Here is a 27,500-nt window from a genome sequence, read left to right as displayed (position 1 = left end):
CCATTCTTCCTTACCTTCTTTGCCTCTTCCTTCCTTCCTTCCTTCCTTCCTTCCTTTCTTCCTTATCCTCCTTCCTTCCTTTCTTACTCTCCTTCCTTTCTTTCATTCGTCCATATCTTCGTTCCTTCCTTCCTTCCTTCCTTACCCTCCCTTCCTTCCTTTCATTCTTCCATACCTTCCTTCCTTCCTTCCTCCCATACCCTCCTTCCTTCCATTCTCCTATGCCTTCCTTCCTTCCTTCCTTTCTTTCTTCCTTCCTTCCTCCTCTTTCTCCCTCTCTTCTACCCCCTTCTTATGCTCATCTCTCCCCTCTTCCCATCTACTTTCTTCTCCCCTTCCTGGGCCAGAAAAAATGAGAGGGGAGAAGGAAAGTGAGAGTGAGAGAGGGGGAGAGGGGAGGAGGAGGGGAAGAAGAGGGGGGGGAGGGGTACAGGCCGCCACGTCACTCATCTCAAAGTGAAGAGGGGAAAGAAAGGGGAAAAAAGGAGCTACGTGCTGGGAAATTAAAAGAGGATAAAAAACGGATTAGGAAAAGGGGAAAAAAAGTGTATGAGATTGTATGAGGAACAGAAGGTGGGAAGAGGAGGAGGAGGAGGAGGAAGAGGAGAGGAGGAGAGAAGAGGAAGAGGAACAGAACTACAAAAAAGAAACACAAAGGAAGAACAAACAACAGCAGACCTGCTGGTCCTGACAGAGGCTGTTTGTGACAAGCTACACTCAACTATCTAATAAAAGGTGGAAGATGAAGGACAGCAAAAGGCGAAGGAAGGAGGAGGAGGAAGAGTAACAGAAGAAGGAGGAGGAAGAGGCATAGAAGGAGGGAGGAATACATACATAGGAAAAACACTGGAAGAATAGACACCAGAAGACCTGTCGGTCTATGGCAGGGTGTCTATTTACTACTGCTACTATAGTAATCTACGTGTGGTAGGACAGGACAGAGTAGATGAAGGCTCCTCCCCACCCACCTCTCCCTCCGGCAGCGTGCCGGCAGGGAAACAGTTAGAAGAGATCCTGCACATGTACCTTCTTTAAGGAAGAAAGGGACATGGAAATTTTACAGTAAAGAGAGAAATAAGAGGAAATTACTACCCTTAACTTACACTACTGGTGACCTAAGCTGTGGGGGAAACTAATGTCTTCAGGTTGTGCTCGTGCTGCAGGCTGCCTGAGACACACGAAAAAGGGTCAGTAAACAGTGTATGGAGTTGAGTCATAAAAATATAAATAAAAATAAATAAATAAATAAAAGCTAGTATTAAATTGGACTGTTCTCGATGGGGTGAGATGTAGTTTCAGGGGTTACCGGTAGAGGCTTGATCCTCGTTTACCTTCCTTACAGGGGTACGCTCCAGTATCCTGTTAACCTTACTGTTCCCACACCTCACTGCCTGAAACATGAAAAAGGGTCAGTAAAATCCTATATCCCTGAAGTACTTATCCAATGAAGACTTGAAGCTATTGATACTCTGTGCGCTAACTACTGACGGTGGGAGTCTATTCCAGTGATCGACGACTCTATTATTGAAATAACTTCTGCGCACCAATGTGTTACATCGGTTTCCCTTTAACTTCATACCGTTGCTGCGTGTTCTTGTGTTGGTGTCTCTCTGAAATAGACTATCTGGGTTAATGTTGTCGAATCCATTAAGGATTTTGAACACTTCAATTAAGTCCCCTCTTATCCTTCGCTTTTTTAGGGAAAACATATCTAAACGCTTTAAACGCTCGTCATACGTCAAGTTTCGGAGCGCTGGAATTTGTTTGGTTGCTCGTCGCTGTATCCTTTCTAGCAAAACTTGATCTTTGATATAGTTCGGTGACCAGAACTGAACGTCGTATTCTAGGTGTGGTCTTACAAATGCTAAATATATCTCTTAATAAGTTCGGGTGATTTATAATCAAAGTTTCTTGAGATTAATCCTAACATCATATTGGCTTTTTTACTCGCTGCAGAACATTGATCGCTCATTTTAAGAGTGTTACTGATAATGACACCAAGAACAGAAGGAGGAGGGGGAAGAGGCACAGTAAAGGGAGGAAGAAGAAGAAGAAGAAGAAGAGGAGGAGGAGGAGGAACGGAGGAAAAAGAGGGAAAAAAGAAAAAAAGAAGGATAAGTAGAACAAAACGATAAATAAGAGAAGGAAAAAGAATATAAAGAGAGAGAAAAAGCGACGAAGAGAAGAAGGAAAAGGTGATGGAAAATAAAAAAAAGGTAAAAAACGGATTAAAAAAGGAAAAAAAAAGATTACATGAGTGACAGAATTAGGAGGAGGAGGAGGAGGAGGAGGAGGACGAGGAGAAGGAGGAAACATGGAAACACAGGCAACAACAAACATATTAGCTCATTACGAGGTTGCCCGCTCTAGTGATTTAATACGCCCGACACTCACTCAATTCCACATCGGTATAACGTTCAGTTCACTCCTGACGCAGCGAAGTAACGGTCGATGCGATTCTTAAAGGAGGTGATCGTTTCCCCACTAACTACTTCGGCAGGGAGGTTGTTCCAGTGGCGGATGACTCGGTTTGAAAAGAAAGAAAAAATCACCTCACCTCGCTTGAATAATGTAGACCGTTGTTTCTGATTTTGGAGGTGTGTTGTAGCTGGAATAAGGAGGAAGAATGGAAAGCAGACGAAAGCGAAGAGAAGGGGAAGGAGGAAGAGGAGGCGGTGGGATAGTTATGAAAAGATGAACAAGTATCACAGAACGGGAAAAAGAATAAAAAAACGTAAAAAAACTATTATAGCAAGATGATTGAAAATTTGAACTCTCTTTTTCAATTTGAAGAAAAAACGTAAAAAACAATTATAGCAAGATGATTAAAAATTTGAACTCTCTCAATTTGAATCTCTCTCTCTCTCTCTCTCTCTCTCTCTCTCTCTCTCTCTCTCTCTCTCTCTCTCTCTCTCATATGCGGAGGAGGAAGAGTAACAGAAAGAGGAGGAGGAAGAGGAACAGAAGGAAGAGGAGGAAGAGGAACAGAAGGAGGAGGAGGAAGAGAAACAGGAGTAGGAGGAAGAGGAACAGAAGGAGGAGGAAGAGGAAGAAGAAGAAGAGGAGGAGGAGATTAATTAGAAGGTGTTCAGCGTCGGACAACAATGATGATCTCGTCCTTGCGCAACAAACATTAGGAAGGGGCTCTCAACCCTCAACTTGTTCTCTCTTGAAAAACGTCGCCTCCGAGGAAAACTGATCGAATGTTAGAAAATACTCGGCGGTTTTACGAATGTGGACAAATCCAAATTGTTAATGATCAATGACAGGTTTCGAACGAGAAATGATGACACAAAACTTTGATGTAAATAAGAAAATTCAAACCACCAAATTTTTCTTCACCAACGTTGCAGTGCGAGTATGGAATAAACTCCCGCCTTCTGTGGTCCAGTGTAACACGATTGACTCATTTAACCCGGTAGCTGCGGGGGTCATATTTCTTAGGTTAGGTTAGGTTAGGTTAGGTTAGGTTAAAGGCCCATCTAAGCAAAATAATGAGAAAGAATCATCACTCACGCAAACCATTTTATAATATATATCAACGCATATATGATCAGTTTATGCATCATCTATTTTGGGAGGTTTATATCATGGCAGAAATTTGGCCCGTCGCTGGTACACGGTAAAGCCACAAATTTATTCGTCCTTTGGTACAGTAAAACCACAAATTTGGCCCGTCGCTGGTACACGGTAAAGCCACAATTTGGCCCTTTAGTCCTACAGTAAGGAACACAAATTTAGCCCGTCGCTGGCACAAAGCCACAAATTTGCCCTGTCGCTGAAGAACAGCGGTAACGCCACAAATTTGGCCTGTCGCTGGTACACGGTAAAGCCACAAATTTGGCCCGTCAGCACAGGTACGGTAAAACCACAAATTGGCCTGTCGTAATTGGTACGGTAAAGCCACATACAAATTTGGCCTGTCGGCTGGTACACGGTAAAACCTAAATTTGGCTCCGTCAGTTGGTACACGGTAAAGCCACAAATTTGGCCCGTCGCTGGTACACGGTAAAGCCACAAATTTGGCCCGGGTTAAAAACAAGCTCGACCGACACTTCCTTCAACTGATGTTCACTAAAGTAGAAATGCGAAGTCTTGGTGAAATTACACGTTAAATTTCATATGATTCCACTTAAGTTAAAGGACACACCACCTAGTCTGAACCAAATGTCTGTGTGGTCTGAATATCTATGTGAGTCCCAGGTGATGACAGGTAAGGTGGGGCAGCGGGCCAGGTGTGAGGGAGTCAGCGTAAGGTATCAGTTCGGGTTGAATCCAGGTGGTGTGTGTGACTAATCAGGCGCGCCGGCCAGGTAAGCTCAGGTGCTGGGCTCATTAAGGCGGCCACTGGTGTTTCTCCACGGGTACTAATTACTAACGTTTCCGCCAGGTGAGGTAATTAATTAGGCGTGTGTGGGGGGCGAGTTTTTATTTATTTATTTATTTTTAGGTTTTTTATTTTTTTCATTTTTATTATATATGTATTTAGTTATTCCTTTATTTACACATTGTCTGTTCAGTTATTTGTCTTATTGTTTTATTTATTTTTCATTTATTCGATTTGATTTGATTTATTTGTGTGTTTTGTTCTCATTTTTTCTTTGTATTTTTTTTTCTTTTTATGTCTTTTTCATGTTCATCTTTTCTCTTTGTTGATATTCTTCTCGTTGTTTAATTTTCTTCTTTTCTTTTCCCTTTTCCCTTTTTTATTGTCATTTCTTCTTCTTATTTTTTTTCTTTTCATTCATACTTTTTTCCTTCCCTTTCCATATTTCCCTTCATTTTTTCTATTTCCTTCTGTTCTTTTCTTCTTCTTACTAATTTCTTTTCATTCTTTTCCATCTCCTTTTCTCTCTCTTTCTTCCTTCTTTTATCTACTCTACAGATTTGTTCCTCTACTCTACTTCCTGTTTTCATTATTCTCATTTTTTTTCCTTATTTTATTTTTTTCTTTTAATTTTCCTTCCTTAAATTCCTTTCTCTCTTCCCTCCCATCCTTCCTTCCTTCTGTTCTTTCTTTCTCTCACTTTTCCCTCCTTCATTCCATCTGTCTTTCCCTTCTTCCTTCTTTCCTTCCCTCTCTTCCTTCCTTCCTTCCTTTCTTTCTCTCACCCTTCCCTACCTCCTTCCTTCTATCCTTCTCTCCTTCCCTTCCTTCCTTCCTTCCTTCCTTCTGTCCTTTCTTCTTCTCACCCTTCCCTACCTCCTTCCTTCTATCTTTCCCTTTTCCCTTCTTTCCTTCCCTTTCTTCCTTCCTTCCTTCTCTCCTTTCTTTCTCCCTTCCTTCCCCCTTTCCCCCCTTTCTCAAATACCTCCCTGTATACCTCAAACCTTACCCTCTCCTCCTCCTCCTCCTCCTCCTCCTCCTCCTCCTCCTCCTCCTCCTCCTCCTCCTCCTCCTCCTCTTCCTCCTGACATTGTATGGAGTGATGGATGTCTCAGTACCTATTCTTCCTCCTCTCTCCCTCCCCTCCCTCCCTCCCTCCCCTCCCCCCTGTAACACCTCCTCCAATACCTGGTTACACTCTATTGCTTCTCCCTTGTCGCCCTCCTCCCCCTTTGTTACTCCCCTATTACTCTCCTGCCTCTCTCTCTCTCTCTCTCTCTCTCTCTCTCTCTCTCTCTCTCGTCTTTCGCTCTCCTTTCCTTTCTTTTCCTTCGTTTTCTTTTCTCTTCGTTTTTTTTATGTTGATTTACTTTTCTTTCTTTCTTTCTTTTTCTTTCTTTCTTTCTTTCTTTCTTATTTTCTTTCTTTCTTTTTTTCTCTCAAAATTATTTGATATAATCGTAAGTTTTTGTGTGTATTTTGAGAGAGAGAGAGAGAGAGATGAGAGAGGAATGTTGCCAGTTTGAAAATTTATGATCCATCTTTCTGACTCCTTCCTCCTCCTCCTCCTCCTCCTCCTCCTCCTCCTCCTCCTCCTCCACTTCATCCTCTTCTATTTCTTTTTCTTCTATGCTGTATATTTTTCCTCGTCTTTTCTTCTTTTCCCTCCTCCTTTTCTCCTCTATCTTCCTCCTCCCTCCTCTTCTCCCCTCCTCTTTCCTCCTCTCCCTTCCTCTCTCCCTTCTTCCCTCTCTCTGTTTGTCTTCTCATTTTCTGATTCATGGAAAAAAAGAGACGTAAAGAGAGGGGAGAAAATTAAGTTAAAAGAAAGAAAGAAAGGAAGGAAGAAAGGGAGGAGGAAATAAAGAAGGAAGTAAAAGAAAGAGAAGGAAAAAATAGAAAGGCTGAAAAGAGAAGGGAGAAAATTAAGTTAAAAGAAAGAAAGAAAGGAAGGAAGAAAGGGAGGAGGAGATAAAGAAGGAAGTAAAAGAAAGAGAAGGAAAAAATAGAAAGGCTGAAAAGAGAAGGGAGAAAAAATGAAAGTTAAAAGAAGGGAAAAAGATGGAAAGAGAAAAAAAAGTTAAAAGAAGAAAAGAAAGGAAGGAGTAAAGGGAGAGAGATAAAGAAGGACGTAAAAGAAAGAGAAACAAAAAAACAGAAAAGTTGAAAAGAAAAGGTCGAAAAAAATGAAAGCTGAAGATGAAAATAGAAAAAAAAAAAAAATGAAAGGAAATATAGACACGTAAAAATAAGTAAAAAAAAAAAGGAGAAAAAAAGTGAAAATAAAAACCATAAGTAGAAATAAATAAATGTGAGAATGAGGGAAAGAAAAAAGGAAAAAAAGAAAAGGGGAGAAGAGAATGGGATGAAAGTGCTTAAACTCCCATGGGAAACTAGAGGGAGGAGAAAGGGGAGAAAAGGGGGAGGAGGGGGATGAAAGGGGAGGAGGGAGATGAAAGGGGGAGGAGGGAGATGAAAGAGGAGGAAGGGGGGGGAGGAGGGGGAGGAAGGGGAGGAAGGGGGGGAGGAGGGGAAACCATTGAAGGGAGAGACAGTGTGAGGGAAGGAAGAGGGCTGAGAGAGAGAGAGAGAGATGAAATAGGTAAAATAGAAAGAGAGAAAAGAAAAGTAAGATTTTATGGAAGAAAAGAATAGAGAAGAGGAGTAAGAGAGAAATGAAGGAGAAAGAAAAAAAGTGAAAGAAGAGAGAAAGAGAGAAAGAGAGAGAGAGAGAGAGAGAGAGAGAGATGAAAATAGGTAAAATAGAAAGGAGAAAAAGAAAGTAAGATTTTATGGAAGGAAAAGGAATAGAAGAGAAGAAGAGTAAGAGAAATAGAGGAGAAAGAAAAAGAGTGAAGAAGAGAGAAAGGAGAGAGAAAAAGAGGAGAAGCAGAGAGAGAGAGAGAGATAGATAGAGAGAGAGAATTTCTTATTTTATCTCTTTTCCTCCTCTTCCTTCCTCACCTTTCTCCTCATTCCTCTTCTTCCTCCTCTTCTTCCCAGCTCTCTCTCTCTCTCTCTTCATCTTTTCAAAACAATTTATAAAAGCGAGTTTATGTCCATCTTGTCATTCATCAACTTTTCTTTCTTTTCTTTCTTTTCTTAATTTTCTTTCTTTCTCCTTTCTTTATTTTCTTTGTCTGCTTTCTTTAACATTCTGCGTCTTTTCCTTCTTCGTTAAATATGGTTCTCGCTTTTTTTTTGTTTATTTATGAGAGAGAGAGAAAGGGGAAGAGGGTAAATAATCAATGAAAAATGTAGAGGAGGAAGAAAACGAAAGATGATTAGGGAAAAAAGAAAATAGAAGATTGGAGGAGGAGGAGAAGGGAAAGAAAGAGGAAGAAGGAAAATGATCAATAAAGAAAGGGAAAAAGGAAGAAAGCGAAAGGGAATAAAGGGAGAGAAAAAGAGGAGGAGGAAGAGGGAGGAGAAGAGAAGAAAGACGAAGAGGGAGTTGAGGAAGAGGAGGAGGAGGAAGAGAAGGAAGAGGAACTGGAGAGAAGAAAGAGGAGGAGGAGGAGGAAGAGGAGGAGGAGGAGGAGGAGGAGGAGGAGGAGGAGGGAAGGAGGAGGAGGAGGAGGAAGGAAGGAAGGAGAAGGTATAGATAAAGGTGCGTGTCTCCTCCTCCTGTCCTCCTCCTCTATTCAATTACATTCCTAAACAACTCAATTGCAATTAAAATTCCTTGGAGAGAGAGAGAGAGGAGAGAGGGGGTGGTGGGGGCGTGAAAGAGTTTAAAAGGAAAAAGGGCAGGAAGGAAGGAGAAAGAGAGAGGAAATAAAGGAAATGAAGAGAAAGATGAGAAGAAAAGAGAGAGAGGAGGTAGAAAAGAAGAAAAGGAAGACATGGAGGAAAATGAGAAGAGGAAAAGAGAAATAATGAAGGAAGAAAATAGTGCAGTGAAGAAGGGAAATAAATAAAGATAGAAAATAAGTAAATGAGAAAAGAAGGAAGAGACGCATAGGGGAGAAGAGGATGGGAAACAGAGATAAAGAGAAGAGCAGAAAAAAAGGTGAAGAAAAAAGTAGAATAATAAACGAAATAAGAAAAAAAAGAAAGAAAGATGAGTGTAAGGGAAACAGGAGGTTGAGGACGAGGAGACTAATTACCGCAGCAGGAAGGAAAGATGGAGTGAGTAAATAGGAGAGAGAGAGAGAGAGAGAGAGAGAGAGTCCTTAGGTTCGCAGGTGACAGCCTTGCTAAGGTGGTCGATCGTCCAGACAACTCCTTGCATAACGTTTCTTGTTCTGCAGACCATCACGGCCCTGCTCTCCCTGCCTAAGGTTTTTTGTAAGACAATATTTTCTATTTTTTTCATTTGAAATGTAAGATAAGAAATGTAAGCACACACCTGCATCGCAACACTCCCCACAGCTGCGACACTCTTGAACAAGTTGTTCCGTAGAAGTGGCACCGTTCCATGGGACGCGTTCCTCTGCACGGTGATTTAGTCAGCTGCGAGCCGCTCCTCTCAGTGTGTTTGTGGTGCTTCTTGGCACTCCTCAGGCACTGTTGTCACCCGTCAACGACAGTCACTGTTCAGCGGGTGTTGAGAAATGCACCCGGAATGTACGTCAACTGAACGTCGCTGAACATTTGAGTTTGATCACGACGCTGTGTACTCGCTCTGTGCTCAATGAAATTCTACATCACCCGGCTTGGCGCCTCCCTTGACACGACGTCTGCTGCGGGAGTTGGTGCCTGGACGTGTCTGCCCTTCGTAGAAATACCTTGGTTCGTATCTGGGCGAGACGTGGCTGCTGGCGTTGTGCTGGCGGTGCTGTGAGTGGCGGCCGTTGGTGTAGTTCTGTGCAGCATTCCGGCCACTGTTTTGCTGGAAGGAGTCGTTGCTCCGCTGTGTCGTCCTCCCGAGGCGCCGAGGTGCGCCACGCAGCGAGTTAGAGGCGGATCTAACGGGCTGGAGGTGAGGCCTCGAGGTGAAGTTTGGAGACTGAGACTGAGCGTCCTTCACTGGCCCTTGCTGTGGCTTCACTGTTCTTTGCTTCGTCTTTTGCAGCTGAGAACGAATGCTGGAGAGCGGCACGCCATACTTGAAGTAGTCGTGGCCACAGTACAGCTCACGATCCTTGACGAAAGTGTTCAGGTTCTGGAAGTCAAAGCGGAGACACTTATGAGCGGTGCTGGCCGCCTTTCCTTTCTTGAGGATCCCTGTGAGATGCTGTGGCCCAGTGTGTTTGTTGTCTGCATCTGTTGGTTCCTCTGTTGCTGTTTTCTGAGGCTCTGGCAGCTTGTTTACTGCTTCCTTTGGTGGCTCTCTCTGTGGCTTCACTGTTCTCTCCTTCGGCTTTTGCAGCTCAGAACGAATCATGGAGAGAGGGAAGCCGTACTTGAAGTAGTCGTATCCACAGTACAGCTCACGATCTTTGACGAAAGTGTTCAGGTTCTGGAAGTTGAACCTGACCATTTTCTTGGCGGGGTTTTGAGCTTCATCCTGCTTCTTGAAGCTACTTTTGAGGAGCTTCTTTGGTGCGTCGGTAACGGCCTTGCTTACGCTGGAAGGAGCGTGCCCAGCAGTGCCTCGGTGCTCGGAGGAGAGATCCTCGCACACCTCCTTTATCTTTTCTCTCAAGGTTTCAGTCCTCTTGTCAAGGGTCTCCTTCTGGGTCCAGTCTTTTGCTGCGACTGTTTCATCCACTGGCTTGGTGACCTTCTCTCTCTTTACCAAGTGAATAGTTATGACGAGGGTTTGAGGCCTCCTGACAGTCCAGTCTTTTGCTGCGACTGTTTCATCCACTGGCTTGGCGACCTTCTCTCTCTTGACCAAGTGGATAGTTATGACGAGGGTTTGAGGTCTCCTGACAGTCCAGTCTTTTGCTGCGACTGTTTCATCCACTGGCTTGGCGACCTTTTCTCTCTTGACCAAGTGGATAGTTATGACGAGGGTTTGAGGTCTCCTGACAGTCCAGTCTTTTGCTGCGACTGTTTCATCCACTGGCTTGGCGACCTTCTCTCTCTTGACCAAGTGGATAGTTATGACGAGGGTTTGAGGCCTCCTGACAATGGCCTCCTCTCCCCCCCCTCCCACCACCCCGTCAGCATCCCGGGTGTCGGAGGGGAGTTCCTCCTCCAGCACAGGGAGAGGCTGAGCCGTGTTCTTCAGGCAGACGAGGCTCAGGGACGCTTGTCCCTGTTCGCCCGCATCCTCCTGGGCGTCCGCGTGTTGGGTGTCCTCCACGAAAGAGTCGAGGTCGTCGGGTGGGCTGCGGCGTGCCACCAACGAACAGCCAGTCGAAGCACCCCCAGCACTTGGCCTTCTTCATTTTTTTGTGTTGAGTCATTTTTTTGTGTTCAGTCATTTTAATGTAAATGAACAATGTTTAGCAGGAACGTGCAGGTCACCAACCTTGTCCTCTTCTGGGATGGTTTGCTCTCGGCGTGTGTCGCCTTGGCTCCGCCGGCCACTGGCGGGGACGCTCAAAGGAAAGGCTGAGAGCACAACGCTGGGACGATGGGACGTAATGCAGGTCTCTCTCTCTCTCTCTCTCTCTCTCTCTCTCTCTCTCTTCATTCTTTATTTTGTTCTTATTCTCATTACCTTTTCTATTTTTCCTTCAGTTCCCTTCGCTCCCTTCCTCTCTTCCCTGCCTCACTTTCATCTCATTTACCCTTTTTACTTTCCTTTTCTTTCCTTTCCCTGTCTGTCCCTTCCCTTCCCTTTATCTTCCCTCCTTTTACTTATCTTTTTACCCTTCCCTTTATTCTATTTCCTTTAATTTTCTTTCCTTTCCCTTCCCTTTCCTTCTCTTCCCTTCCCTTCTTCTTCCTTACCCATATTTTCCTTATTTTCCCTTTCCTTCCCTTCCAATCCCTTCCTTTCCCTTCACTTCCTCTTCCTTTCCTATATTTGCCTAATTTCCCCTTTTTTATTTCCCTTCCCTTCCCTTTCCCTCCTTTCCCCTCCTTTCCCTTCCTTTTCCTTCCCTTCCCTTCTCGTCCTTTCCTCTTCCTTTCCTCTATTTTCCTTACTTTCCCTCTCTTTCCCTTCCCTTCCCTTCCCTTACCCTACCTTCCCTTCAGTTCCCTGTCTTACCTTTCCCTTCCTATACTTTCCCTTCCTTTCCCTTCCTTTTCCTTTCCTTCCCTTTCCTCCCATTCGCTTCCCTCCCCTTCCCTTCCCATCCGTCCTCTTCCCTTCCCTTCCCTTCCCTTCTCTTCCGTCCTCTTCCCTCCCCTTCCCTTCCCTTCCCTTCTCTTCCGTCCTCTTCCCTTCCCTTCCATAGCATTTCATTCCAATTCATTCCATTCTCAACCCACTCCATTTGTAAAATATGTGCAGACAGACAGACAGAATCCTTTCAAAAAGTCTTCCTCTAAAATTGAAGAAAGGAAGATGATAAAGAAGAACCGCGTCTATTAATTACCACACAAGAAGAAAAGGAAAAAGAAAGAGGAAAAGGCGGAAACATGGAAACATGGAAACATGGAAACATGGACTAGCAGGCAGCAGAAAGCCTGTTGGCTCATTACTAGGCTGCCTGCGTTCAGTGATTCAATCAACCCGTTTGCCACAGGAGTGGCTTGCAGGGAAGGATTAAAGCACTTGTGTACCTACTCTTGGGAACGTTCAGTTCTCTCCCGATGCAGCAAAGTGGCGATCAATGCGTTTCTTGAAGGAGTTGATGGTCTCTGCGCTAACCACTTCTGCAGGAAGGCTGTTCCAGTGGCGAACAACTCTATTCGAGAAATAACTCCTGCCGATGTCGGTATTGCATCGCTTTGCTTGAATTGTTTTTCCGTTGTTTCTTGTTCTCAGGTTGGTTTGTAGCGTGAAGAGCTTGGAGTGATCAACGTTGCTGAGCTTGTTCAGGTACTTAAAGACTTGTATCATGTCTCCCCGCAGTTGTCTCTTTTCCAACGTGAAGAGGTTGAGTCGCTCGAGTCGCTCTTCATAGGGCTTCGTCCTCAGTGATGGTATCATCTTCGTGGCGCGGCGCTGTACTCTCTCAAGTAATTCAATGTCTTTCCTGTAATTAGGAGACCAGAATTGCACGGCGTATTCCAGGTGGGGCCTTACCAGCGAATTGTACAAGGATAACATAACTCCCGGCGTCTTGTATTCGAAGTTCCTCGCGGAGGAAGAGGAGGAAGAGGAGGAGAAAAATATACCTCTAAGCATCATCATCATCATCATCTTCTTCTTCTTCTTCTTCTTCTTCTTCTTCTTCTTCCCTTTTGCATATCTGCTGAGGCCAGTTTAGGAAACTATTAAAAGAAGAAGAAAAAGAGGAGGAGGAGGAGGAGGAGGAGGAGGAGATTGAGACAGAAGGAAATAGGGGAGGAAAGGGTTTGTTCTTCCTCTCCTCCTCCTCCTTCTCCTCCTCCTCCTCCTCCTCCTCCTCCTCCAGGTGTTAATTAGCCTCTTAATGGACAGGTAAAAGGAGCACCAGGTGAGGAAAGGAAAACCTTTTATTATTATTATTATTATTATTATTATGTGTGTATGTGTGTGTTATTATTATTATCATCATCATTATTTTAGATGTGAGAGAGAGAGAGAGAGAGAGAGAGAGAGAGAGAGAGTGTTGTCTATATTTTCTTTCTTTATATCCTGCCTCTTTTCCATAATAATCTGTTTTTTCTTCTTTTTCTTTTCTTTTTATTTTCTTGGTTAATTTTATTACTAACTCGATCATTTTTTCTCTCAATTTCCTTTTTTTCTTTCATTTATTTTTATCTATTTATTTATTTATTTTTTTTTTTTTTACCGGTAAGATTTTGTTGATGTATTTTTTGTTGATGTATTTTTTGTCGATGTATTTTTTGTCGATGTATTTTTTGTTGATGTATTTTTTGTCGATGTATTTTTTGTCGATGTATTTTTTGTCGATGTATTTTTTGTTGATGTATTTTTTGTTGATGTATTTTTTGTTGATGTATTTTTTGTTGATGTATTTTTTGTTGATGTATTTTTCGTTGATGTATTTTTTGTTGATGTATTTTTTGTTGATGTATTTTTCGTTGATGTATTTTTTGTTGATGTATTTTTTGTTGATGTATTTTTTTATGTATTTTTTTTATGCATTTTTTTATGTATTTTTTGTTGATGTATTTTTTTATGTATTTTTTTTATGTATTTTTTGTTGATGTATTTTTCGTTGATGTATTTTTTTTCCCTTCCATCTTTTTTTTTTCTTCTAATTCTCTCCTCTTCGTATTTCCATTTAACTGTCTTCTTTATTCCCTTTCCTCTCTTCCACTACTTTCTCTAATCTTTCTTTCCTCTTTCTTTCTATTTTCCTCTTTATTTTTATTTTCCTATCTTCTTTAATCTTTTTTTTCCTTTCTTCACTTTTCATTTACCCCTTTTCTTCTTCTCTGTCTTCTTTGATCTTCTTTCTTTTTTTTCTTTTTATTTTGCTTCTTCACTTTTTATCACTTTATCACTTTTTATCACCTCCCCTCTTCTTCTTTTTCTCCTTTTCTCCCTCTCATCCATCCCTTCCTTTCTTCCCTTTCTCTTCTTCCTCCTCCTTCCCTCCTCATCTCATTACCTCGTTATCTACTTACCTCTATGTCCTCCTTCATCAAATTTCTCTTGTTTTCCACTTTCTTCTAATTTCTTTTTATTCCTTCTCTCTTTTTATTTTTGTTTTTATGTATTCTTTTATATCGTTTTCTCTCGTTTCTTTCGCTTCGTTATTTTTTGTTTTTTACTTTTTCTTCTATTTATTTATTTATTTATTTATTTCCTTCGATCTTTTTTCCTTCTCTCTCTCTCTCTCTCTCTCTCTCTCTCTCTCTCTCTCTCTCTCTCTCTCCTATTTTCTTCTTATTTTTTCCCTTCTTCACTTTTCCTCTTTTACTTCACTTCTTTTTTCCTCTTTTTTTTCTCTCTCTCTCTCCCTCTCTTTTCTCTCCTATTTTCTTTTTCTTTTTCCTCCTTTTTTTCTTCACTTTTCCTCTTTTTTCACTTATTTTCTCTTTCTCTCTCTCTCCCTCTCTCTCTCTCTTTCTTATTTCTTCTATCTTCTTATTTTTCTTCCCGCTTTTTCTTCCTCTGTTTTCCTCTTTTCTTCTCTAATTCTTCTGTTATTGAGGAAAATTTGATTAGCTCCGGATATTCTCTCTCTCTCTCTCTCTCTCTCTCTCTTCTCATCTAATTTCTTCTTCTTCTGTCTTCTTTTCATTTTCTTCCTTTATTGTCTTCTCTCCTCCTCTCTTTTCTTTCTCTCCTCCTTTCTTCCCTGTTTTCTTTCCCTTCTTTCTTTATTTTTTTCTCATTTTCGTCTTTCTCACTTTCCTTCTTTTCTCTCTTCCTTTCTTCCTCATTCTCTCCCTCTGATTCGTTCCTCTCTTCCCTTCCTTCCTTCTCTTCCTTCTTCCTTCTCTTCCTTCCTTCTCTTCCTCTCTTCCTTCTCTTCCTCTCATTCGTTCATCTCTTCCCGTTCTCTCTTCCTCTCTTCTCATTCTCTTCCTCTCATTCCTTTCTTCTCTTCTTCTTCCTCCTCCTTTCTCATTCTCTCTCCATCCTTTCTTTTCTCCCATCTTCTTCCTTTCCTCCTTCTCTCCCTCTCATCCATCCCTTCCTTTCTTCTTTTCTCTCTTCCTCTCTTCCTCATTTTCTCCCTCTTATTCCTTTCTTTCTTCTCTTCTTCCTCCTCCTTTTCTCACTCTCTCTCCCGTCCATCGCTTTCTTTTCTCCCATCTTCTTCCTTTCCTCCTTCTTTCTCTTTCATCTATCCCTTCCTTTCTTCCCTTTCTCTTCTTCCTCCTCCTTCCCTCCTCATCTCATTACCTCGTTATCTACTTACCTCTGTGTCCTTCTTCATCAAATTTCTCTTGTTTTCCACTTTCTTCTAATTTCTTTTTATTCCTTCTCTCTTTTTATTTTTGTTTTTATGTATTTTTTTATATCGTTTTTTCTCGTTTCTTTCGCTTCGTTATTTTTTTTTTACTTTTTCTTCTATTTATTTATTTATTTATGTATTTCCTTCGATCTTTTTTCCTTCCTTCCTTCCTTCTTTCCTTTCTTGATATTCATTCTCATTTTTCTTCTTTCTTTTTCTTTCAGTTTTCTTTCCTTCCTTCTTTCTTTCATTCTTTCCTTATTACTTTCTTTTTCCCTTTCTTTCTTCCATGCCCTTCAAGAGAGAGAGAGAGAGTAGGTTTCAATTTAAGGTTTAGAAAAGTTACTCACAAACTCGAAGAAGTGGAAAAATTCTCTCTCTCTCTCTCTCGAAAAGTCAATTACCTTTGATGTTTGCAATGAGAGAGAGAGAGAAGAGAGAAGAAAGAGAGAGAAGAGAATAAAATAAGAAAGAGAGAGAGAGAGAGAGAGAGAGAGAGAGAGAGAGAGAGAGAGAGAGAGAGAGAGAGAGAGAGAGAGAGATACACACGCTCTCTCAAACTAAAAAATTAATATTTTTTTTAATATTGTTTTGACGGGGATAGACAAGATAGAGATGGAGAGAGAGAGAGAGGAGGAGAGAGGAGGAGGGAGGAGGAGAGAGAGAGGGAGAGAGAGAGGAAGGGGAGGAAAAGTATGGAAAGATGAGTTGTCGAAATTAAGAAATAAGAGAAGCCAAAGGAGGAGGAGGAGGAGGAGGAGGAGGAAGAGGAAAGAGGTGATGAAAGAGGAGAAGGCAGAGAAAATTATTACCCAGACACACACACACACACACACACACACACACACACACACACACATGTTCGTCTTAAAATTCTTTCTTCTATCTTTTTATCATTTAACGATGGAAGAAAAGTTTATTGCAGTCTTTCTCTTCCCTTTTCTTCCTCCTCCTCCTCCCCCTCCTCCTCCTCCTCCTCCTCCTCCTCTGCGAACTTATGGTGCTAATCAATCTTAATCTACCTAATGAGAGAGAGAGAGAGAGAGACACACACACACACACACACACACACACACACACACACTTCACCTGCCGTCATTTAGCCCACCTGGCATATACACATGGAAGAGCAGGTTACAGATAGACGTAGACTTAAAAATCCTATCCTTCATACATACATACATACACACATACATACATACATACATACATACATACATACATATTAATATTCTAACCTCGTGAAAGAAAAAGAATGAAGGAGTGAAATGAAAAAGAAAGAGAAGGTAAATATATGAAAGAAGAAAAACAGAAGAAAAAGAGAAGGAAAGAAAGAGGGAAGGATGGAAGCAAGGAAGGGAAGAAAAGAGGAAGAGGAAAGTAATATTTGAGAAGGAAAGAAAGGAATAGAAAAGGAAGTAATATCAAGAAAAAGAAAGAAAGAAAGAAAAAAGAAGAAAAAGAGAAGGAAAGAAAGAGGGAAGGAAGGAAGCAAGGAATTGAATAAGAGAGGAAAAGGAAAGTCATATTTGAGAAGGAAAGAAAGGAATAGAAAAGGAAGTAATATAAAGAAAAAGAAAGGAAGGAAGGAAGGAAGGAAGGAAGGAAGGGAATAAAAGAGGAAGAGGAAAGTAATATTTGAGAAGGAAAGAAAGGAATAGAAAAGGAAGTAAGATAAAGAAAAAGAAGGTAAATATAAGAAAGAAGTAGAATGGAAAGACAAAAATAGAAGGAAATGAGAGAGATAAGTTGATAATTGATGTCTGTATACCCACACGGAAGACTCACTTAGTTTTCATGGATGACTTTTCTCCCCGTTCACGAAGCAGAAGTTGTACTCTTAAAGACAGAAATATTATGATGCACAGACAGATGGACAGATGGACAGGCAGACAATATTATAGCTGACAGAGACACAGGAAGTATAACAAACAGACAAAAGAACGACTGGAACAATATGATAAACAGACAGACAGACAGACAAAGACACAAACTATGATGGCTTAACGTATCGGCGTATTGGTTCTCCTGTTTGAATAAGCCTCTCGTTAATGTTGTTGGGCTTGCATGAACTATTTTGTGATGCTTGTGATAGTTTTACCCGTCCTCTCCGTCAAGAGCGGAAAAAACTATCCATGGAAATCCCTCTTGTGGAAGTTGCTGGTCTTTTCATGAACTGTTTTGTGATCCCAGTGATAGTTTTACCCGACCTCTGCGTCATGAGCGGGAAAACTATCCATGAAAATCCCTCTTGTGGAAGTTGTTGGGATTGCATGAACTATTTTGTGGTGATAGTTTTACCCGACCTCTATATCGTGAGCGGAAAAAAACTATCCATGAAAATCTCTCTTGTGGAAGTTCCTGGGCTTTTCATGAACTGTTTTGTGATGCTGCGTGATAGTTTTACCCGACCTCTGCGTCATGAACGGAAAAAAACTATCCATGAAAATCCCTCTCGTAGAAGTTGTTGGGCTTTTCATGAACTGTTTTGTGATAGTTTTACCCGACCTCTGCGTCATGAACGGAAAAACTATCCATGGAAATCCCTCTCGTGGAAGTTGTTGGGCTTTTTTTCATGGATAGTTTTACTCGACCTCTGCGTCATGAACGGAAAAACTATCCATGGAAATCCCGCTCGTGGAAGTTGCTGGGCTTTTTTTCATGGATAGTTTTACTCGACCTCTGCGTCATGAACGGAAAAACTATCCATGGAAATCCCGCTCGTGGAAGTTGCTGGGCTTTTTTTCATGGATAGTTTTACTCGACCTCTGCGTCATGAACGGAAAAACTATCCATGGAAATCCCGCTCGTGGAAGTTGCTGGGCTTTTTTTCATGGATAGTTTTACCCGTCCTCTGCGTCATGAGCGGAAAACTATCCATGAAAATCACTCTCGTGGAAGTTGCTGGGCTTTTTTTCATGGATATTCTTACCCGACCTCTGCATCATGAGCGGGAAAACTATCCATGAAAATCCCTCTCGTGGAAATCGCTGGTCTTTCCATGAACTGTTTTGTGATCCCAGTGATAGTTTTACCCGACCTCTGCGTCAGGAACGGGAAAACTATCCAATAATACCCGGGTAATAATCTGTGAGAGGAAGATAGAAGTAGCTGAAATGAGGATGTTGGAATGGATGTCTGGCGTGACTAGGAAGAAAGAATCAGAAATGCAAGAATCAGAGGAACAGTGAAGGTGGCGGTGGAGGTGTCGAAGAAGATGCAAGAAGCGAGATTGAGGTGGTATACTGGCATGTTTTGAGGCGAGATGGAGAATTTGACGAGAGGAGAATACTGGAAATGGAAGTGCAGGGAAGAAGAAGGAGAGGAAGACCCAAGACGAGATGGAAGGAATGGATGGATAGCAGCAGACATGAGAGAGAAGGCCCTGAACACCAACATGACAGGCGATAGAGGAACGTGGAGGCGGCTCATCAAAAACAGTGACCCCGGGCTAATAAGCTGGCGAAGAAGAAGAATACCTGGTCAACCTGCGTGGCTTTGGAAATACTCGTGATGGGAGACCGATAGTTTTAAGACATGGACCTTAAATGGAGAGAGAAGAGGAGAAGGAATGGAAGAAAAGATGGAAGGAAGGCAGGGAGGGAGGAAGAAAGGAAGAAAGAAAAAGGAAGTTAAGCATTTGGTTCACGTAAATGGAGAGAGAAGAGGAGAAAGAGTGAAAGAAAAGAAGGAAGGAAAGCAGGGAGGGAGGGAGGAATGAAGGAAGAAGAAGGAAGTTAAGCATTTGGTTCACGTAAATGGAGAGAGAAGAGGAGAAAGAATCGAAGAATATAATGAAGGAAGGAAGGCAGGGAGGGAGGGAGGAATGAAGGAAGAAGAAGGAAGTTAAGCATTTGGTTCACGTAAATGGAGAGAAGAAGGAGAAAGAATGGAAGAAAAGGAAGGAAGGAATGCAGGGAGGGAGGGAGGAATGAAGGAAGAAGAAGGAAGTTAATAATTTGGTTAACGTAAATGGAGAGAAGCGGAGAAAGAATCGAAGAAAAGAAGGAAGGAAGGAAGGCAGGGAGGGAGGGAGGAATGAAGGAAGAAGAAGGAAGTTAAGCATTTGGTTCACGTAAATGGAGAGAGAAGAGGAGAAAGAATGGAAGAAAAGATGGAAGGAAGGAAGGCAGGGAGGGAGGGAGGAATGAAGGAAGAAGAAGGAAGTTAAGCATTTGGTTCACGTAAATGGAGAGAGAAGAGGAGAAAGAATGGAAGAAAAGAAGGAAGGCAGGGAGGGAGGGAGGGAGGAATGAAGGAAGAAGAAGGAAGTTAAGCATTTGGTTCACGTAAATGGAGAGAGAAGAGGAGAAAAAATGGAAGAAAAGATGGAAGGAAGGCAGGGAGGGAGGGAGGAATGAAGGAAGAAGAAGGAAGTTAAGCATTTGGTTCACGTAAATGGAGAGAGAAGAGGAGAAAGAATGGAAGAAAAGAAGGAAGGCAGGGAGGGAGGGAGGGAGGAATGAAGGAAGAAGAAGGAAGTTAAGCATTTGGTTCACGTAAATGGAGAGAGAAGAGGAGAAAGAATGGAAGAAAAGATGGAAGGAAGGAAGGCAGGGAGGGAGGGAGGGAGGAATGAAGGAAGAAAAAGGAAGTTAAGCATTTTATTCACGTAAATGGAGAGAGAAGAGGAGAAAGAATGGAAGAAAAGATGGAAGGAAGGAAGGCAGGGAGGGAGGGAGGGACGAATGAAGGAAGAAGAAGGAAGTTAAGCATTTGGTTCACGTAAATGGAGAGAGAAGAGGAGAAAGAATCGAAGTAAAGAAGGAAGGCAGGCAGGGAGGGAGGGAGGGAGGAATGAAGGAAGAAGAAGGAAGTTTAGCATTTGGCTCACGTACGCGCGGGGACGTTCACTTCACTCATGACTCAACGAAATGAGTTATCAAGGTCACTTTGTACTTATATTTCAATTCTTACATCAAAGGAAGCAGCTCAAGGGCAAAAACAAAGGGAAAACAAACAAAATAGCCCGATGATCTCTGGTCCTATTAAGAAAACATTGCATCGTTCTTGCATTATTCATTTTTTGCGGGAAGGTTGTTGCGGTGGCGGGTGACTTGGAGAAAATCACGTCTAAAATAATATCTCCCGGCGATGTCTCTCCTGCGTCGCCTCCGCTGACCTTTCTTAAGTTAGATTAAAGCCGAACGAATCTAAGTAAATAAAATATAATGAAATAAAAATTGTAGGCCTTTCTGAACTAAAATGAAATCCAAACGAATCTAAGTAAATAAAATAAAATGAAATCAAAATTGTAGACCTTTCTGAACTAAAATGAAAGCCAAACGAATCTAAGTAAATAAAATAAAATGAAATCAAAATTGTAGACCTTTCTGAACTAAAATGAAAGCCAAACGAATCTAAGTAAATAAAATAAAATGAAATCAAAATTGTAGACCTTTCTTAAGTAAAATGAAAGCCGAACGAATCTAAGTGAATAAAATAAAATGAAATCAAAATTGTAGACCTTTCTTAAGTAAAATGAAAGCCGAACGAATCTAAATAACGAAAATAAAATGAAATAAAAATTGTAGACCTTTCTTAAGTAAAATGGAAGTCAAACGAATCTAAGTAAAGAAAATAAAATGAAATAAAAATAAAAGAATAGCAATAAAAAGAAGTTAGGTGTAATCGACGATATTAAACTTAATCAAGAACTTAAGACCTTTATGGATTATTTAGAAGAATTGGAAGAAGAATTAGTCGTAAAAGAGTAAGAAGATAAAGGATTAGGATTAAGAGAAGGATTAAGAGGAAGAAGAGGGAAAAATAAGGAGGAGGAGGAGGAGGAGGAAGCGAACAGGTGGACAGGTGAGCTAATTAAGTTAAGGTAAAGTGTGGGAACTCCTTACCTCTCTCTCTCTCTCTCTCTCTCTCTCTCTCTCTCTCTCTCTCTCTCTCTCTCTCTCTCTCTCTCTCTCTCTCTCTCTCTCTCTCTCTCTCTCTCTCAGCATGAAGAAGGAAGAAAAAAGTAATAAAAATGGAAAGGAAAAAAGGAAAAAAGAAGAAAAAGAGAAGGAAAGAAAGAGGGAAGGATGGAAAAAAGGAAGAGAGCAAAGAAAGGAATAAAAGAAGAAGAGGAAAGTAATATTTGAGAAGGAAAGAAAGAAATAGATGAGGAAGTAATATCAAGAAAAGGAAATAGTGAAGACAATACAAAAGAAAACATGAGAAAGGAAAAAGAAATGAAAACAATAGAAAAGAAAAATAAGGAAAACACAAGAAGAAGAAATTAAAGGATAAGAGAAAAAAAACATAAAGAAGAAAACAGGAGAAAAGATCATGAAAAAGGAAAATGGAAATAAGGAAGAAGAAAAGGAAGGAAACGAAGGAAGGAAGAGGCGGAAGAAAGGAATATGTGTGTGTGTGTGTGTGTGTGTGTGTGTGTGTGTGTGTGTGTGTGTGTGTGTGTGTGTGTGTGTGTTTATGTGGACTTATTAGCATTCATGGTCGTTACAGTGTGCCATGAATCCACCATGAGAAGAGGAGGAGGAGGAGGAGGAGGAGAGGAGGAGGAGGAAGAGGAGGGTACATAAATAAGAATGGCAATGAGACTGGAGGCCCATCTACTTTACCCTCCTCCTCCTCCTCCTCCTCCTCTCCTCTTCCTCCTCCTCCTCACGCATGCAGATCACAAGGAAAGATTTGTCCAGATTGCCAATGGAGAGAGGACTGGCCTTCCTCCTCCTCTTCCTCCTCCTCTTCCTCCTCCTCCTCGTCTTCCTCCTCCTCCTCTTCTTCTTCCTCAGGTGAATGGACGGAAAGGCTTACACAGTCTTGTCGGGAAGTGTGTGTGTGTGTGTGTGTGTGTGTGTGTGTGTGTGTGTGTGTGTGTGTATCAAATTGCTTTCCTGAGTGGAGGTCTAACTTTTCTGGCTCTTCCTCCGCCACCTCCGCTGCCTCTTTCCTCCTCCTTACGCCTCTTCCCCTTTCTGTCCTATTCCTCCTCCTCTTCCTCTTCCTTCTGTTTGTCTGTCTGTTATTTTCTTTTATTCCGTCGTTCGTTCCTTGTTTTTCTTCTTTCTTTCTTTTAATTGTTTTCTAGTTCTTTCTTTCTTCTTTCTTTTCTTTTCTTGTTTCTTTCATTCTTTCTATTTTTTTATTTCTTTCATGCATTTTTCTTCCTATCTTTCGTTTCTTCTTCCTCTTTCGTTCTTTATTTCTGCGTCTTTCTTTCTCTTTCTCTTTATATTTATTAGTTTTAGTGTGTTCTCTCTCTCTCTCTCTCTAAATGTCAACAAAACCACAAATTAAAGCGACTTAACAGGAGAGAGAGAGAGAGAGAGGGAAGGGGGGAAATGGAAACTGCAATTAAATTGAAATTGTCTGTTGTGCTTAGAGTTAAGGTGTGTGTGTGTGTGTGTGGGTGTGTGTGTGTGTGTGTGTTCGTGTGTGTGTGCGTGTGTTCGTGTGCGTGTATGTGTCATTAGTTTCGTAACCTTTAAAATGATAAAAAGGAAAAAAAAAACAAGGTAGATTTTTTTTTTAAATTGAGAGAAATGACGAAGAGAAAGAAAGATGGAAGAATGAAGAGGAAGGAAGGAGAGAAGAATGAAGGAGGAGGAGTAGAAGGAAAGATGGAAGAATGAAGAGGAAGGAAGGAGAGAAGAATGAAGGAGGAGGAGTAGAAGGAAAGATGGAAGAATGAAGAGGAAGGAAGGAGAAGAATGGAGGAGGAGGAGGAGGAGGAAAAGGAAGAATAGATGGAAGAAAGGAGGGTAGATGATGGAAAAAGATGAGGAAGAGGAAGAAGAGGAGGAGGAGGAGGAGGAGGAGGAGAGAAGGGAGGGAAGAGGAGTATTGAAGTAGAATGTTGATTGTTCTCTCTCTCTCTCTCTCTCTCTCACCTTGTTTTTCTTACTCTATTTTCGTCTTTCTCTCCATTTCTTTTTTCCTCCCTTTCTCCTTTTCCTACTTTTTTCCTAACGTATCATTTTCTCCTTACTTTCCTTCCTTCCTTTTCTTTCTTCTTTTCTTCATTTCTTTCTTCTCCAATTTTTCTTCTATTGTCACGTTGTTTTCTTCATTTCTTCGATTATTCCTACTTTCCTTTCTCTCCATTTTCCCTTCCTTCCTTCCCTCTTTCCTTCCTTCCTTCCTTTCTTTCTTCATTTCTTTCTTCTCCAATCTTTCTTCTTTTTCACGTTTTCTCCTTTATTTCTTCGCTTCTTCCTTCTTTCCTTTCCTTCCATTTTTCCTTCCTTCCTTCCTTTCTTCCTTCCTTCCTTCCTTCCTTCCTTCCTTCCTTCCATCCTCCCTCCCTCCCTTCAGCATGACATAACAAGATATTTTTTTCTTCCTCTTTTTCGTTTCTTCCTTATTTTTTCCTCTCCTCCTTTCATTTTCGTTGACCGTTTAAAGGGAAGAAAAACAGGAAGACGGAAGTTGATTTAAAAGGGAGGAGGAGGAGGAGGAGGAGGAGGAGGAGGAGAAATGAATAAAAAGGAGAAGGAAGAGGAAGAATAAGAAGATAAATAGTAAGAATAACTGGAATAAGAGGAGGAGGAAGAAGAGGAGGAGGAGGAGGAGGAGGAGGAGGAGGAGGAGAAGAATAAATGAATAAGAAGGAGAAGAAAGAAGAGGAAGAATACCAAGATAGAAAATAAGAATATGAAGAAGAATATGAATAACAGGAGGAGGAGGATGAGGAGGAGGAGGAGAAAAAAGAGGAGGAAGAGGAGGAGGAGGAGGAGGAGAAGAAGAAGCGATGATAATACTCCACAATTTTCTTTATTTCTCTCTTTTATGTTCTTATTTTCTTATATTTTCTTTTTCTTTTTTTCTTTTTTCTTTATTTTCTTCTTATTTTTCTTTCTCTCTTGATTTTATTCCTCGTTTGATTTGTGTTTCCTACGTGTTCAGTCAACCATTCTCTCTCTCTCTCTCTCTCACATATATTTTAAAAAGGTTATTTGCTCTGTCTATTTGTCTGTCTGTCTCTTCGTCTGTCTGTCTGTCTGTCTATCTATCAGTGTTTCTATTTGTGTCTGTGTTTCTCTCTGTTTGTCTGTCTGTGTCTGTTTGTCCGTCGTTTTCTGTATCTCAATGGCTGTGTGTGTGTGTGTGTGTGTGTGTGTGTGTGTGTGTGTGTGTGTGTGTGTGTGTGTGTGTGTGTTTAACCCTTTCTATCCCCGCCCCTCCTCCGCCATAGGTTACCTGCCTTCCTGTTCTAACAGGTAACCTTAATTAACTGATATTTACCTCTTAGGGTCAACAATTACCTGTGTGTGTGTGTGTGTGTGTGTGTGTGTCTGTGTGTGTGTGTGTGTGTGTGTGTGTGGACGTGTCGCAAACACACTCACACACACACCCCCACACACACACACACACACACACACACACACAGCTGAATATAAGTTTTTGTTTCTAATCTAGGATGAAAGGCTAAAGAAGAGAGAGAGAGAGAGAGAGAGAGAGAGGGTCATCACCATATCTCTGTTACTTAACCTGAATTCTAGAAGTGGAACATGAGTATTAGTTTTCTTATCATCTGCTACTACTACTACTACTACTACTACTACTACTACTACTACTACTACTACTACTACTACTACAAAACAACAACAACTACTACAATTGCCACTACTACTACTACTACTGCTACTACTACCACCACTACTACTACTCCTACTACTACTACTACTACTACTACTACTTCTACTATTACTGTTATGTTATTATTCCATTAGTAGATCATTATATTTTCTGCATTATTATTATTATTAAAATGCGTTACTCTGCTTTTTTTCTTTTATTTCCTTGTCTTGTTAATTGCCTTCTTCCTCCTCCTTTTTTTTATTTCCTCTTTCTCGTTTTCTTTTAATCTTTTTCCTCCTTTTCTTCCTTTGTTGATATTTCTCTTATTCCGTCTCCTCTTGTTGTAGTTTCCTCTTTTTCTTATTTTCATTTGCATCTTTATTTTTCCTCTTCTTCCTCTTCCTCTATTTTGTTTCCTTCCTCTTGTTTCTCTTCGTAATCTTTTCCTTTTCCTCTTTCTTCTTTTCAGCTTATATTACTTCTCTTCCTCTTACTCCTCTTTCTTCTCTTCTCCTCTTCCTCCTTTTTCTTTCTCCATTACCATCTACCCTCACTATCACCACCATCACCATCACCATCATCATCACCACCATTACACCCTCACCATCATCATCAACACTCCACCTATCCCCTCACTATCCTAACCCCCTCCTACAATCCCCCCTTTTTATCCCCTCACTATCATCACTCACTATCACCACTCATTCATCACCATCATCATCACCACCATCTCAATCACCACTCCCCCTACCCCCTCACTATCCTAACCCCCTCCTACAATCCCCCCTTTTTATCCCCTCACTATCATCACTCACTATCACCTGCTCATCGTCACCATCACCTCCCCATTCCTTTCTCTCTCCCAATCAACTTTCCCTTTCATTCCCCCATCACCCCCTCCACACTCCTCTTCATCACCCTCCCCCTCCCCCCCACCACCACCACCACCACCACCACTATCTCCCGTCTATTTCATCACCACCACGACCTCTCCACTTCACATCCACCCCTTCCCCCCTTTCTTCTTCTAATCCCTCCTCCCCCTCCCTCACCACCACCACCACCACCACTGTCATTTCCCTTTAATCCTCCTCCCCTCCCTGCCACCACCACCACCACCACCGTCACCATCAATGCCTCGCTCACCTGCCGCGTCCGCCAATCACCTTCCTCTGGACCTCCCGCAGCCGCCATTGGTCAGCCGCAGGTGAGCCAGGCAGGTGAGGAGGACACGCCTTGATTGGATACCTGCCTTGCAATTCAGGTGTTGTATTTTTTTTTTTTTTTTACTTTTTTTAAAATTTTTATCACGTTTTCATTTTTTTTTCTTTATCTGCATGTTACGTTTTTTTTTTGTGTTTTAAATGGATTTCTTTATTTTTTTACTTCTGTTTGTTTTTATTTCTTTATTTTTTTCATCTTTTAGTTTATCTTTTGTTTTATTTCTTATCATTTCTTTATCATTCCTTTTATTTCTTGTTTTTTTTTCTTTTTTACTTTCCGTTTTCTCTTTTTACTTGTTTTTTTTCATTTTGTGTTTTTTTCCCTTGTTTTCTTTATGTGCTTTTTACATTATTTTCCCTTGTTTTTCCTCTTTACATTATTTTGCATTCTTCATTTACATCATACATTTATATTTTACATTATTTTACATTCTTTTACTTCATACATTTACATTTTATATTATTTTACATTTTTTTACATAATTCATTTTACATTATTCATTTACATTTAACATTATTTTACATTATTTTCCCTCGTTTTTGTTTTTTACATTATTTTACATTATACATTTACATTATACGTTTACATTTTGCATTATTTTACATTATTTTCCCTCGTTTTTGTTTTTTACATTATTTTACATTATACATTTACATTGTACGTTTACATTTTACATTATTTTACATTATTTTCCCTGGTTTTCCTTATTTTTGCTTTTTACATTATTTTCCCTTTTTATTTTTTATTCATTTTTTCATTTTACGGCTTTTTCCCTTGTTTTCTTTATTTTGGCTTTTTTTTACATTATTTCATCTTTAATTTTTTCATACACTTTATATTCTTAGGCGTTTTATTTTTTCTTTGTTTTCATCTTCTCTATTTTTTCTCTTTTTATTATTTTATCATTTTTTCTTTATATCTTTTTTTTTTACATTTTCTTTTCTCTTATTTTCTTTTGTATCTTTTATTTTATTTTTATTTTATTTTATTTCTAGTTCCTCGTTTTCTGTTATCTGATGTAAGTGATTTTTATTTATTTATTTATTTATTTATTTATTTATTTATTTATTGACTTACTTTTGATAAACTTTTGTATACTTTTGTTTGCTCCCCTTCTTGTATTGTTTGTTGTTGTTGTTGTTGTTGCAGTTGTTGTTGTTGTTGTTGTTGTTGTTGTTGTTTCTTTGTATTCCAACTTTCTTTACTAATCTTTTTTGCCCTTTTTCTCCTTTTCCTCCTTTTTTATGATTTATTTGATTTATTGTTTTCTTTTCCTTCTTGTTTTACCTTTTTAATCTTTCCCTCCACTTTTTTTTTCCTTCTTCATCCACATTTTCATTTTTCTTCATTATATAATTTAGCGGGCGACGTGTGTGTGTGTGTGTGTGTGTGTGTGTGTGTGTGTGTGTGTGCGCGTGTGTGTGTGTGTGTGTGTATGTGTGTGTGCGTGTGTGTGCGTGTGTGTGTGTGAATTATGTAACGTCATGACTGAAATCCCACGTAATAACTCTTGCTTATCTGTCTTTATTTTCAACTTACTGACGTTTATTTACGCCATTAATTTATTCTTCCACAAACATCTTTAATAACCTCAACATAATCAG

At 40.6% G+C, this 27,500-nt stretch overlaps 1 protein-coding gene across 1 annotated transcript in view; it reads right to left on the bottom strand.

Moving 5' to 3' along the window:
• Positions 1 to 8,960: 8,960 nt before the first annotated feature.
• LOC126992138 (uncharacterized) overlaps positions 8,961 to 27,500 on the bottom strand; it is an 84,029-nt gene continuing 65,489 nt past the window's right edge. The window contains exons 3-4 of the mRNA XM_050850796.1: positions 10,095 to 10,602; positions 8,961 to 9,995 (exon numbers count right to left, since the gene is read on the bottom strand). Of these exons, the coding sequence (XP_050706753.1) occupies positions 8,961 to 9,995; positions 10,095 to 10,602 (1,543 nt within the window). The remainder of the gene's footprint in view (positions 9,996 to 10,094; positions 10,603 to 27,500) is intronic.

Source organism: Eriocheir sinensis, unplaced genomic scaffold (assembly GCF_024679095.1).
Source record: "Eriocheir sinensis breed Jianghai 21 unplaced genomic scaffold, ASM2467909v1 Scaffold406, whole genome shotgun sequence".
In the NCBI taxonomy this organism is placed as follows: Eukaryota; Metazoa; Arthropoda; class Malacostraca; order Decapoda; family Varunidae; genus Eriocheir; species Eriocheir sinensis.
The sequence above is the reverse complement of the archived record's forward strand: the minus strand, read 5'-3'. Positions and strand labels throughout refer to the sequence as shown.